This window comes from Mercenaria mercenaria, chromosome 17, assembly GCF_021730395.1.
Source record: "Mercenaria mercenaria strain notata chromosome 17, MADL_Memer_1, whole genome shotgun sequence".
Taxonomy (NCBI): Eukaryota; Metazoa; Mollusca; class Bivalvia; order Venerida; family Veneridae; genus Mercenaria; species Mercenaria mercenaria.
The window spans coordinates 58,604,645-58,619,148 of NC_069377.1; the positions used below are offsets into that span (position 1 = coordinate 58,604,645).

Consider the following 14,504-nt stretch of genomic DNA (forward strand, 5'->3'; position numbering starts at 1 on the left):
CCTGACCTAGTTTTTGACCGCACATGACCCAGTTTCGAACTTGACCTAGATATCATCAAGGTGAACATTCTGACCAATTTTCATGAAGATCCATTGAGAAATATGGCCACTAGAGAGGTCACAAGGTTTTTCTATTTTTAGATCTACTGACCTAGTTTTTGACCCCACATGACCCAGTTTCGAACTTGACCTAGATATCATCAAGGTGAACATTCTGACCAATATTCATGAAGATCTCATGAAAAATATGGCCTCTAGAGAGGTCACAAGGTTTTTTCTATTTTTAGATCTACTGACCTAGTTTTTAACCCAACGTGACTCAGTTTCGAACTTGACCTAGATATCATCAAGATGAACATTCTGACCAATTTTCATGAAGATGCATTGAGAAATATGGCCTCTAGAGAGGTCACAAGGTTTTTCTATTTTTAGACCTAATGACCTAGTTTTTGACCCTACGTGACCCAGTTTCGAACTTGACCTAGATATCATCAAGATAAACATTCTGACCAATATTCATGAAGATCTCATGAAAAATATGGCCTCTAGAGAGGTCACAAGGTTTTTCTATTTTTAGACCTACTGACCTAGTTTTTGACCCAACGTGACCCAGTTTCGAACCTGACCTAGATATCATCAAGGTGAACATTCTGACCAATTTTCATGAAGATCTTGTGAAATATATGGCCTCTAGAGAGGTCACAAGGTTTTTCTATTTTTAGACCTACTGACCTAGTTTTTGACGGCACGTGACCCAGTTTCGAACTTGACCTAGATATCATCAAGATGAACATTCTGACTAACTTTCATAAAGATCCCATGAAAAATGTGACCTCTAGAGTGGTCACAAGCAAAAGTTTACGGACGCACGGATGCACGACGGACGACGGACACCGCGCGATCACAAAAGCTCACCTTGTCACTGTGACAGGTGAGCTAAAAACCAGACATGGAAGAGTGCAAAATGGCATCGAGAAAATAGACCATGCCAATACACTTAACTGGGACATCTAGATAGGTAGTTTTACCTATTTCTTCCTCCTTAATGAGCTAACTATGCAATTTTCTTACCACTAACATTAACTACTGGTGTCGAGGCTCACATGCATGACCTGACTGGAATCGCTCAATTGTGAAGCCTCATAAAATGAAGACATAATAATTATATCTGTTAGCAGACATAGTGCTCTCTACTTAAATGTACAAAAAGAATGCATATTCATTATTAATGTGAAGAAAATTCCTGGCATGTCTTACTTTTTTCTAGCAGACAGCAGATGTTCCAGAATTTCTGGTAGCAGTCCTTTTCTCACAGATGCCTTCACAAACAAGTTACTGGAAGGTGTCTTAATGTACTGATCCGGAGTCAACCTGTAAACATATAAATACATGTTATTTCTGTTATATTTATGGTGACAACTTCGTTTGCTTTAATTGTGTATTTGTATCTACAGTTATAGACACCACTGGTTAATATGGGCGATATTTTGCAGGATAATGCAAGATACAGCAGATGCTTGACTTGATAACCTTCCCTGGTTCTTGAGCATATCTGGTACAAAGCATCCGTATAAGGGACTTTTAGCTAAAAATATTAATAATTTTACCTGGGGGATCAAACTCATAAGCCTTGATTTCATACTCCCAGCTGTTTTTGCTTTTTGTTTTGGGTTTAACGTCACACTGACACAATCATAGGTGATATGGCCACTTTCCAGCTTTTGATGGCAGAGGACGATGCCAGGGGCTCCTCCATGCATTATTTCATCATGGGTAGACTCATCAACCTTCGGTAAGCCAGCTGAATGGCTTCTTCACATGAAGAATTGAAAGACTCAATTGCGGCTCAAAACCATATCGGTGACGGACAAGTGATTTGAAGTCAGCGATCTTAACCACTCTGCTATAGAAGCCCAGCCCTCTCAGTTGTTTCTTAATCTAAATGACCGTCAAATCTACTATTTTTGCATTTAAAATCTTACCCCTCTTTATTAATGGTGTTCTGGTTGAGCAAAGTTGTATAACACAAGTTATGAGCCATCATTATGGATGGATACAAGGATGAAAAATCCAGTGTGGCTATCGGCATATCATAATATCTGAAATACACAAACAACTTTTGAATTTCATGTTTGCAAACAATGAAAACTAAAACTAAATGGTTGTTACAAGCTGTCTAAATATCAAAACAAGCATTCATGTTTCCAGATAAGCTTAAAAAATAATCACTTCATTTCTGGCAATCTCAAAAAAGCTAAAAACATGCTACACATTTTTTATTTTCAACTCATCCCAATACTCTAAGGCAATTTCCCTACATAACAAGCAAAGCAGTTTATCCAGAATATTAATTTAATTGTGTCCTTGTTAATTAACTGCTTTTAAAATTATCATATCAGTTGATACAAATGCAGTCCAACCTATTGATCTCGAACTTCTGACTCCAAGATTGTTTTTTTTCCCCACTAGATTTAACTTCACAGAGACATATGTATAGGTCATATGGCAACTTTTCAGCCTTTCATTATTATGATTATTATTATTATCATTATTATTTACCAGATTTTTATAGCGCTCTTTTCATCTATAAAACAAACGTTCAAAAGCGCTGTACAAACTATATATCACAGAATGATATGGACACATAATACAACATAAAAAATATATCAACAATAAAAGGTATTTAGCCCGAATCAGGTTTTACTCTACATTTTAAATTGTACTATGTATTTTAAAGAACAATAAACAACAGTAAATAATTTCCATTTCAAAGACATATAACAGCTTGTTTTCCAGTTCAATGTTAGTTTCAATAGACCTTGAAGAAAAGGTGTGTTTTTAATCTTTTGAAAGCATCTAAGCTTTTAGTGTCCCTAATGGTAGCCGGAAGAGCATTCCATAACTTCAGTGCAGCCGATGAAAAACTACGATCACCGTACCTCACAGTTTTGCTTTTTGGAACAACTAGTTGTTTTGAGTTGTTTTTGGATCTCAAATTTCTTGCTGGCTGATAGAGTTCTAGCAAGTCTTTAATATAGATCGGGGATTGGTCATGCAATGCTTTGTATGTGTGAACTAGAATCTTAAAGTCTACTCTGTGAGTAACTGGTATCCAATGCAGTTCTTTTAATACCAGCATAATGTGATCATAACGTGATATTCTCGTTATGATTCGAGCTGCAGTGTTCTGAAGATTCGAAGTCTATTCAGCAAGGCCTTCGGAACACCATACAAGAGCGCATTGCAATAATCAAGACGTGAAGTGACGAGTGAATTTACTAGCAATTTTGTAGCATCTGTATTTAGATATTTCCTGATGTGGCCTATTTGACGTAGCTGTCCGTATCCTGATCTACAAACTGAGTTAATATGTTTTTCCATGCTCATTTTGGAGTCTAGAAAAGCACCAAGATTCCTTACACATTTAGATGGTTTAATGTTCTCTTCTCCAATTTTCACAGCAGCAAAGCAGCTGATAGGTCAAGCATCACTAACATTGTTACATCATTTTGGTCAAGGGAGTTGAGAATGTCATTTTGAACCTTCAGTAATGCAGTCTCAGTGGAGTGAAATTTTCTGTATGCAGACTGGTGTTCTTTGTGAAGACTGTTCAAAGACAAGTCGCTTTCCAAACGAGCATCGACTATCTTTTCAAGAATTTTAGACATGTACGGTAAATTAGAGACAGGTCTATAGTCCTTCAGAACATTTGCATCTAGATCTGACTTTTGATGAGTGGTCTGATCAACGAACTTTTGAAGGATTTCGGTACATATGCTTTCTCCAAAGAATAATTGATTATTTTAGTGAGAGATGGTAGCAGTTCTTCTAAGCATTCTTTCAAAAGTCATGTCGGAAGTGGATCTAGCTCACACGATTTACTTGCAGATTTTGAAATAACTTTTTGCACTTCATCCTGTGAGACTGGAGTAAATTCAACAAGTTTATCTATTTGCCTGTCCGAAATTTCCTCGGTGGTAACCGCACCTGTTTGTAACTCTGTTTCTGACCAAATTTTAGTTCTTATTCCATCAATTTTATCGACGAAGAAATTGCTGAAATTTTGCGCTAATTCTTTGGAAGAGGAAGATGTTGGCAGCACGGCCTCCTCGTGAAGATTCTTTGTCACTTTGAATAAAGTTTTCTGATCGCGTCCACAGGACTCTATCTTTTCAGAATAGAAATTAACAAATAAACATGGTGGAGGAAGACCCCAGGTGCCCCTTTGAGAATTACTGCATGTACAGGCAGGCACCTGGGTAGAACTACTCACCTTCCTAAATCAGCTAAATGACTTCCTCACATGAAGAATTCTATACCCAAAGTGAGGTTTCAAACCCACAGCATAAAGGTATATGTGATTTGAAGTCAGCGACCTTAACTACTCAGCTTTGGAGCCCCCTTCCCCACCTCAACCCTTCTTCTAGATAGCGCAAAACTATCTTCTTTGAGCTTGTAGGGTCTGAAAGTGTTTGAATGTAAGAAAACAGTATTTACCCTTTCAGAGGTTCAATGACTGTGGCACCTTCGTACTCTTCTCCTGGATCAATCTTCTGTGCTGGTATTAAGAGATCCTGCTCTCTGGCCTAATATATATGTTAACAAGAGCACCGCCTTGCGGGTGCTGACGCTCATCTGATTTTTTTTGTATAATAGAAATATTGTCCTACCCATGATTTTCTAAGTCTAAAAAGGGCCATCATTCTTGCAAAAAGCAGGATAGAGTTATGTTTCTTGATGTACAGTGTCCACTTATGATTGTGAAAAACTGTTGCAAGTTTTAAAGCAATAGCTTTGATAGTTTATGAGAAAAGTTGCCTTAAACATAATACTCAACCAAGAAAACTGATTTTCTAAGTCCAAAAGGGGCAATAATTCTTGCAAAAAGCAAGATGGAGTTATGTTTCTTGATGTACAGGGTCTGCTTATGATGGTGAACAAGTATTCCAAGTTTCAAAGCAATAGCTTTGATAGTTTAGGAGAAAAGTTGACCTAAACATAAAACTTAACCAAGAAATCTGATATTTTCTAAGTACAAAAGGGGCCATAAATCTTGCAAAAAGCAAGATGGAGTTATGTTTCTTGCTATACAGGGTCAGCTTATGATGGTGAACAAGTCTTCCAAGTTTCAAAGCAATAGCTTTGATAGTTTAGGAGAAAAGCTGACCTAAACATAAAACTTAACCAGGCAACGCCGACGCAGACGCCGACGCCGACGCCGACAACCGCTCAAGTGATGACAATAACTCATCATTTTTTTTCAAAAAATCAGATGAGCTAAAAAATCTTCTTTAAAAAAATATGTATAATAACAGTTAAAACTGTGTTAAAACAAATATTTTTTTTTTACTTTTATAACGGACTTGTATGGCAAAAAGTAATTTTAGCACTTCAAAGTCTAAGTTTCATAACTAACTAGAGATGCTTTTGAGAAAAGCGCATGTCTCCCACAACTGCCCCTATGAAAAATGTCTTGTTTCTCTAGATGGCTTAGATGAATGGACCCAGTTAGACGGCTTGGATGAGTGGACTCAGTCAGTAATTCAAGGGCCATAATTCATAAGTGCCTGGGCGGATTTGGCTAGTAATCGAACCTGGCCGAGGTCTTATGGTCAAACACATTTTGTTCAAGTTTGGTGAAGATCGGATGAGAAATGTTCAACTTAGAATGCAGACAAGCTTTGTGACAGACAGACAGACACACAGATAGACACACAGGCAGACACACAGACTGGAGTAAATCAATATGTCTCCCACACCACTGTGTGGTGGGAGACATAAATATTGATAAATACCTGCAATACCTGCCCTGTAATTTAATATTAGGATCAGCAAAAAACTGTTAACCTCACTTTTGAAAATAAATACATACATAAAACAACTCTTTTACTCAACACTTACCTTTCTAAGAAGCTGTGAAATGACCTTGATCTGTTGACCTCTAGATAAAAGGTATGTGAGAGGTACACCGGTAACCCTTGCCATTTCCATGTAGTTGATGACGCACATAAGTTTGTCAAGCAGTCGTATAGGAAGTATAGCATCTTTCAAACAGTACACTGCAAGTCGACGTCTTGTCTGAGCATTTCCATTCTGAACAGTAAAAATACTCAACAACACTGGTGTTAAGATAAAACATTTGACAAAACTTTATCCACACAACTTTAATATGTATTCTGTACAGCTTATCAGTTACACGATTAACGTATGTCATAAAGGTATATCCTTACTATGACCTGGACTGTGTACCAATATGAAGGAGCAAATTTCTTTAAAAAAGATTTGTAAATAACCAATTTAATACTGTTAAAAGATAACACAAGTTGCCTGATGTTATACTGCATAATCGTGCAAGAACCAGGTCATAAAAGTAATGTAACAAAATTCAGGCAATTTTGATGCAAACCTGACTAGTTGTGTGGTTGGGTTTAATGTTACTCTGAAACAATTACTGGTCATATGTCGATTTTCCAGCTTCTGATGGTGGAGGAAGGCTCTATTGGGCTTTATTTCATCACAGCTTGGGCTTTTGTAAGCCAGCCTCCTCACAAGAACAAATTCTACACCCCAAGTGAGGTTTCGAAAACCCACTGCGGTGATGGTCAAATGATTATAAGTCAGCAGCCGTAACCACATGGTCATGGAAAACCATGGATAGCTTTCATACCTTAGTTTGTCTCTACACAGGCTTGTATTGACAGCAGTGTTAGGAGAAGTCATTCATTTCATAGTAATAAGTAAGAGACAGGAACCATACAGACAAGAGGCACTCTTCACACTGATTACAACATACCTGTAGATCTATCTGGAGATTTGATTATGTAAACCTACCTGTAGATCTGTAATAATTGAATGATGAACATCTTCCTTCTGTTCTTGCAGGAAGTGAAATGAGACAGCATTCAGAGAGTATGACCTCAACTTGTAATCACGGAACAAAATCTGAAATCATGGCAATTATTTAAATTATTCAATTAAATAAAACTTTAAAGTTCCTGCAAGTTTTAGAATAAATCTCATATAGTACAACTGTTTTTGCTACATTTTTGCTTATTTATATACAGTTTTCTACAGCAGAAACTAATAACATTTTATACAATAATGGATATTGACAAATTAAGAATGCACTACATTTTGCAACTATATCTTAAAGTACACATAATTATGTCTAAAGCCCTGCATTCAATACTATTCTGTCACAAAAACATTATGCTTATGTATTTTTGTCTCGTCTTACATTTTTTCAAGGAAACCTTATTATTACAAGATTATGATTTTAACCATTTGAAATACAGCAATAAACTAGAAAATGCTTTTGTAAAAAAGCGCATGTCTCCCCCAATGCAAAGTCCTATAGGCAAGAAGTCAATAGGGGTCAAGAGCAAAAATCAAAGAGACACTGATGGTTGGCTGCAATAGGGATCATCTACTTGGCATGTCCAGTCATCCCGCTAAATTCAACACTCTTGGCCTAGTGGTTCTCAAGTCACTGTTCAGGCTCCTGTGACCTTGACCTTTGATCAAGTGACCTCAAAATAAATAGGGGTCATCTACTCTGCATGTCCAATCATCCTATTAAGTTTCAACATTGTAGGTCAAGTGGTTCTCAAGTTATTTTCAAAAAATGATTTTACATGAACAGGCCACTGTGACCTTGACCTTTAACAGACTGACCCCAAAATCAATAGGGGTCATCTACTCTGCATGTTCAATCTTCCTATGAAGTTTCAACATTCTGGGTCAAGTGGTTCTCAAGTTATTGATCAGAACTGGTTATCAATGTTCAGGCCCCTGTGACCTTGACCTTTAATGGAGTGGCCCCAAAAACAATAGGGGTCATTAACTCTGCATGAACAATCATCCTATGAAGTTTTAACATTCTGGGTCAAGAGATTCTCAAGTTATTGATTGGAAATGGTTTTCCATCTTATGGCCACTGTGGCCTTGACCTTTAACAGAGTGACCCTAAAATCGTTAGGGGTCATCTACTCTGCATGACCAATCATCCTATGAAGTTTCATCATTCTGGGTCAAGTGGTTCTCAAGTTACTGACCGGAAATGGTTTTCAATGTTCAGGCCCCTGTGACCTTGACCTTTCACAGAGTGACCCAAAAATCATTAGGGGTCATCTACTCTGCATGACCAATCATCCTATTTAGTTTCAACATTCGGGGTCAAGTGGTTCTGAAGTTATTGACCGGAAATGGTTTTCAATGTTCAGGCCCCTGTGACCTTGACCTTTAATGGAGTGACCCCAAAATCGATAGGGGTCATCTACTTTGCATGTACAATCATCCTATGAAGTTTCAACATTCTGGGTCAAGTGGTTCTCTAGTTATTGATCGGAAATGGTTTTCCATGTTCAGGCCCCTGTGACCTTGACCTTTGATGGAGTGACCCCAAAATCAATAGGGGTCAATTACTCTTTATGACCAATCATCCTATGAAGTTTCAACATTCTGGGTCAAGTGGTTCTCTAGTTATTGATCGGAAATGGTTTTCAATGTTCAGGCCCCTGTGACCTTGACCTTTGACGGAGTGACCCCAAAATCAATAGGGGTCATCTACTCTTCATGATCAATCATCCTATGAAGTTTCAACATTCTGGGTCAAGTGGTTCTCTAGTTATTGATCGGAAATGGTTTTCAATGTTCAGGCCCCTGTGACCTTGACCTTTGACGGAGTGACCCCAAAAACAATAGGGGTCGTCTACTCCAGCAGCCCTACAACCCTATGAAGTTTGAAGGTTCTAGGTCAAATGGTTCTCCAGTTATTGCTCGGAAATGAAGTGTGACGTACGGACGGACGGACGGAAGGACGGACGGACAGACGGACGAACGGACAGGGCAAAAACAACATGTCTCCTGGGGGAGACATAATTAATTACATCTACAAAATTCTGAAAGAACAATTGAACTTGCCTTAGCGGCCATCTGTCTTCAGTAAGTTAATAACCAAAATTGGCTTTTTGTTCTATTATCAAATTGTCTAAAGAAGCCATATGCACAGCCAGATGGAGTTTTTCCCTTGACTGGTTGTTTTATAGAGGTTTAACTGTACATACCTGCAGTAAATCTAACTGCACTCTCCCTTCTATATTTATAACTTTATTTTCTCTCTTCCCCATCTGTTTACTCTGTATGGTAGACTCCTTTATCACAGATCTCATATCTTTTATTCTGCCGAGGTAGGTGAAGTTTTCCACCTTCAGATGATTGGCTCTATTGATGAGGTATGGCAAATCAAAGTTCTGTATATTATAGCCTGTAACGATATCTGGATCAACCTCTCGAATAAACTGTGCCCATTTCTGAAATTGAAGAGTAAACTTTAACACTTGCATATTTTCCAATCATTTAATATATAATTATCAAAATCAGGTAAACATGTCAGAGTTTGACACAAAAAATTTTTTCTGACCAATGTGACTGCAGAACAGGTCAGATTTACCTGCAATGACTTACATACTTAACAAAACAAGACTTATGTCAACATTGAATGACATACGCCTCCTGCAAATTCTTGATGTATTATAAAACAAATTCAACAAGTGGGCCATATCTCCAGGAACAATAACCAGACATGAAAATCCCAATCCAAATATCGAGTGCATGTCCATTTATTTTGATGAGGTATATCAAGTTTCATTTCAATAGGATGGAAACTATAGGAGAAGTTTCATACACAATGTTCTGATACAGATAAAATATTTCAAAATCCAAAAAAGGGTTGTAATAGGCCCCCTCCCCCTGCCCACCCAACAAATAAGCAGACAAGGAAGTCTCAATAATATGTGCACATCAACTTCATGTTGCTGAAGTATACCGAGTTTCATTTGACTTAGATGGAAAATGTAGGAGTTGAGTAAAAACAAAGTCTGACTGATAGACTGATGAACAGTTCAAACACTACATGTCTATTAGGTCTTTGAAGCTGGGAGGGGAACATAAAAATTATTTTAAGTTATTTGATTTTAATTAAACATCTACTATATCTAGTATCAAACAGAACAGAAGTGCATCTTTAACAACAAATTGTCATTGTCTGCTATAACTCTTAACTCAGATCTAAGATGACTGAAAATTCTAGTTTATAGCAGTTTGGCTTGCCTCAATGAATTTCGACTTTCAGGGGCAAGTGAGCATACCCTTATTTCTAATACAGTATTAAATCCTGCATGTCTGTAAAACTGGAAGACGATGCATAAAAGGTCTGGGAACAGGAATAATGTATAATTTGTCCAGTGGATCTTATTCTCCAAATAATGATTTATTCCCATCACAAACAGCCTGACATCCATGCCTATCAAAGTGAAAAGGACACTGAATAAGAAGAGTTTGTTAAACTTACTGACAACATTTCCTTCTCTGTCATATATGACAAGACCTGAGAACCAATGACTGGAGCACACGTTTTCAGTGTGAACACATTCCTGATGAACGGAGCATGTTCACCTTGTCGTATCACCATGTTGGCTATCTGAATGACAGGATCCTTATCTGGCTCCGGAAATATCCCTAGAATAAAACAAGAATACTGAATAGCACAGATAAATTATCTATGGACAACTGCCCTTCAAATCTTTTATTTGCGGGCAAAAACTACCAGCGATCAGGTTCAATCAAAATTGCTCTTTAGACTTAAATACATTTTTCAGTCTCTAATTTCTTACTGAGGTTTTTCATTTTCTTGAGCTACTGTTTGATCATATATGATTTTGTAAATTTCTCCTTTATTTTTCTAAAACCAAATTTAAATACATTGTAGATCATTATAACTGTGTCCTGAGGAGAAGACTGAACTTTTTTTGCACTTTCAAAATGTCTTTAATATCCTAAAATAATATGACTAAGAATGTAATCTTCCTACGACCATGAAAGAATTTATAAACTAGAGCTGCTTTTGAGAAAAGTGCTGTCTCCCACAACTGCCTAATAATCTAAGCAGTAAGTTAGTCTTTATATACTGTTTACTCACTACAAATATACCTTTACAAGAGTAACAAGAGTGCCAGAATGTCACAATATACGCCCGTCACAGCAAATTTCTTTACTCTAGCACCTATATTTGCAAATGGAATTTTAATTTTGTGGTTGTTTAGTAATCATTGTAAGTCTTTAGTTTTTCTAAGTCCACAAAAAACTCCTTACCAGGTAGAGATACCTTAAAATACACCTAAAATTTGAAAGTAACATCTATGTTGTACCACAGAAAAGTGGTCTTGTTTTTTCCCTACGGTCAATTATAAAAAAGTTACAATATAAGTTATTTATAGTAACAACTAAGGGAAGGTAACCTTAACAAAAAAAAAAAAATCCAAAAAAAAATTTTAAGTCCACACAAAAATCTTTACCAGGTAGAGATTGGTCAAAATACACCTCATAATTGGTGAAACTGTTTGTACTACAGAAAAGTGGTCTCGATTTTTCCCTACGACTAGTAATGAAAAAGTTACAATAAAATTTAGCAAATTTATTAGTAACAACAAAGGGAAGTAATTCTAAAAAGGGAACTGCGCATGACACTTCGTCTCATGATGGTGTATAATTGTGCCAAGTTATATCAAAATCCCTCCATGCATGAAGAAGAAATGCTTCGGACAGTCATTCTTGTATCTGACCTTTGGCCTCTAAGTGTGACCTTGACCTTAGACCTAGGGACCTGGTTCTTGCGCATGACACTCCATCTCGTGGTGGTGAACATTTGTGCCAAGTTATATCAAAATCCCTCCATGCATGAAGAAGAAATGCTCCAGACAAGGTTTTCATTCTTGTATCCTTTGACCTCTAAGTGTGACCTTGACCTTAGACCTAGGGACCTGGTTCTTGCGCATGACACTCCGCCTCGTGGTGGTGAACATTTGTGCCAAGTTATATCAAAATCCCTCCATGCATGAAGAAGATATGCTCCGGACAAAGTTTTCTTTCTTGTGTCCTTTGACCTCTAAGTGTGACCTTGACCTTAGACCTAGGGACCTGGTTCTTGCGCATGACACTCCGTTTCATGATGATGAACAACAGTGCCAACTTTCATCAAAATCCCTCCATGCATGAAGAAGATATGCTCCGGACAAAGTCATTCTTGAATTTGACCTTTGACCTCTAAGTGTGACCTTGACCGTAGACCTAGGGACCTGGTTCTTGCGCATGACACTCTGTCTCATGATGGTGAACAACTGTGCCAAGTTTCATCAAAATCCCTCCATGCATGTAGAAGATATGCTCCGGACAAAGTCTGTGGACGCCGCCCACCCGCCCGCCCGCCCGCCCGCCAGGGGCGTTCCCATAATACGTCCTGTTTTACAAACGGGCGTATAAAAAGTGATTTGGCTAGTTATCGAACTTGGACGAGAACTTATGGTCAAACACATTTTGTTCAAGTTTGGTGAAGATCGGCTTACAGTGCGAACAAGATTTGTGACAGACAGACAGACACACACACACACAGAGAGGAGTAAATCAATATGTCTCCCACACCAATGTGTGGTGGGAGACATAATTGTTCTTTTGAAAACAATATCAATTTTGAAATGCTGCTAAGTTTTTGTATCCAAAACTGCTGACATTTACCCTAAGTAAAACACTACCATCAAAACAAGTTCTTGTTGATGGATTTAAAACTTAATCAAAACATACCAAAAAACTATCAAGATTCTACTTTCACCCATTCATGTTCTTTATAATGATGTGCAATGCAAATATTTTCAACAAGTTTGCAAAAACTTCATGTACAGAAATGGTAGATCAAACAGTCTATTTATTTTTCAACTCTTAATGTTGGTAACAAACATCCTACCTTTACGCCCTGCACATTCTATATCAAAGCTCAAAATTCTGTATGGGGCAACTTTGGACCATTCTCCTTCAGGCATATGTGAGATAAAGTCCTGCCAGGACACGTCCAACTCAATCTGACATCTAGATTTCAGTGGAGGTCTCTTTGCATCAGATTGGTTAGAGTTTTCCTTGTCTCTGATACAGTACTTCCCTGCTGGAACCTCTATCCAGTTACAACCAACAACATTACTGTCTACCATGAACCTTAACAGAAGAAATCAGCATTTACGGCAAAAGCAAGGATATTCTATTTTCATTTAATATTTGTTTGCCCACAGTACTTACAAAAACACAAATAATCAAGTATTAAGTTGTTTTTGACAACCTTGAAATTTTTACATTTTGTCAATGTTTTCTCTATGTCACAGAAAATGTTCACAAATCAATTGTCAGGAACTCTGGTTTTGTAGTCAGAAGCTTTGTTCCGAGATAGTTCGGACATACTATTTTATATAAACAGAACCAGTTTCATTCACAATCATTTTTCAACGCATATTCCAATGCAAGCCCAAAATCAGTAACTTGCATAAAACAGTATGTCAAAATAACCAACTGAAACTGACACATCTATTTAACACCTAACATATTTGTTTTGGTTGATAAAATTTACATTTTCAATGGCATTAAGTAAAGATTTTTCAGTTTAAATCTGCTACGATGTAATAGTACATACCTAATTTCAAAATCTATGTTAGACTCATAGGACTGAAAGCCAAATTGTCCATAACCTGGACAGTTAAAACCTTGTTCGAGCAGTCTTTTTGCTGGCGCAATGAGGCGAGGTATTGCCACAGTGATCTTGATAAACGGAATTTTCTTGTTGCCATGGAAACCATAAATACCTGGTAAAAGAAAAAAGAACTTTTTGTTGCCACAGAAAACATAAATACCTTGAAACGATTGCCAATACTGTAATAACAGAAGCTGCTGTAAAACAACCATGCTTCTCATGATGACCAGTCAGAGTAACTGGGTACTGAATTTTCTGGTTAAAGTACAGTGTCATACAGATTTGAAAGCATGACCCTAAAAACAATAGTCATCTATTAACAACAGTAAACTGAAGCTTGCTTCATTCAATAATGAGATACAAATTGGAATATTTTTGTAACTGTGCATTCTAGAGCAAGGTAAGTTTTCTAAAATCGATCCAGCTGATGGAGTGTTGTTGTTGATTCTATCTACATGACAAATGACCCAGAGAAGCAGGATCTAACTTTGAAAGTTATCATATTATCTAAAATGTGTAAGTTATATTAGTGTTACTAGTACTTAACAAGAGCTGTCGGAGGACAGCAACGCCCGACTATTCAACAGCCTTGTCAACTGAATGAATACAAAAGTCAAAAAAGGGGCATGATTTTGTAAAAATGGGAAGAGAGTTATGGAACCTTCACAGTGCTATTCAGCTCATGACAGTGAACAAGTATGTGAAGTTTCAATCCTTTCCCATTAGTGGATACTTAAATACCAGCTTACATACAAAAACTTAACCAAAAACTACTAAGTCGGAAAAAGGGAAATAATTTTGACAAAATGCAAAGCAGAGTTTTGAGACCTGTACAGTTCATGTCAAATCAAGACAGTGGACAGGTGTGTGAAGTTTTAACCCATTGCCATTAGTGGGTACTGAGATACCAGCTTACATACAAAACCTTAGCCAAGAA

The 14,504-nt window shown here is 37.3% G+C and overlaps 1 protein-coding gene across 4 annotated transcripts in view; it reads right to left on the reverse strand.

Moving 5' to 3' along the window:
* LOC123535687 (DNA polymerase delta catalytic subunit-like) overlaps positions 1–14,504 on the reverse strand; it is a 63,762-nt gene that overhangs the window by 17,714 nt on the left and 31,544 nt on the right. For all 4 annotated transcript variants that reach the window (XM_053528291.1, XM_053528293.1, XM_053528294.1 and 1 more), the window contains exons 7-15: positions 13,511–13,679; positions 12,797–13,041; positions 10,352–10,518; positions 9,066–9,311; positions 6,832–6,942; positions 5,902–6,093; positions 4,498–4,586; positions 1,983–2,099; positions 1,258–1,371 (exon numbers count right to left, since the gene is read on the reverse strand). In XM_053528291.1, coding sequence (XP_053384266.1) covers positions 1,258–1,371; positions 1,983–2,099; positions 4,498–4,586; positions 5,902–6,093; positions 6,832–6,942; positions 9,066–9,311; positions 10,352–10,518; positions 12,797–13,041; positions 13,511–13,679 — 1,450 coding nt within the window. The remainder of the gene's footprint in view (positions 1–1,257; positions 1,372–1,982; positions 2,100–4,497; positions 4,587–5,901; positions 6,094–6,831; positions 6,943–9,065; positions 9,312–10,351; positions 10,519–12,796; positions 13,042–13,510; positions 13,680–14,504) is intronic.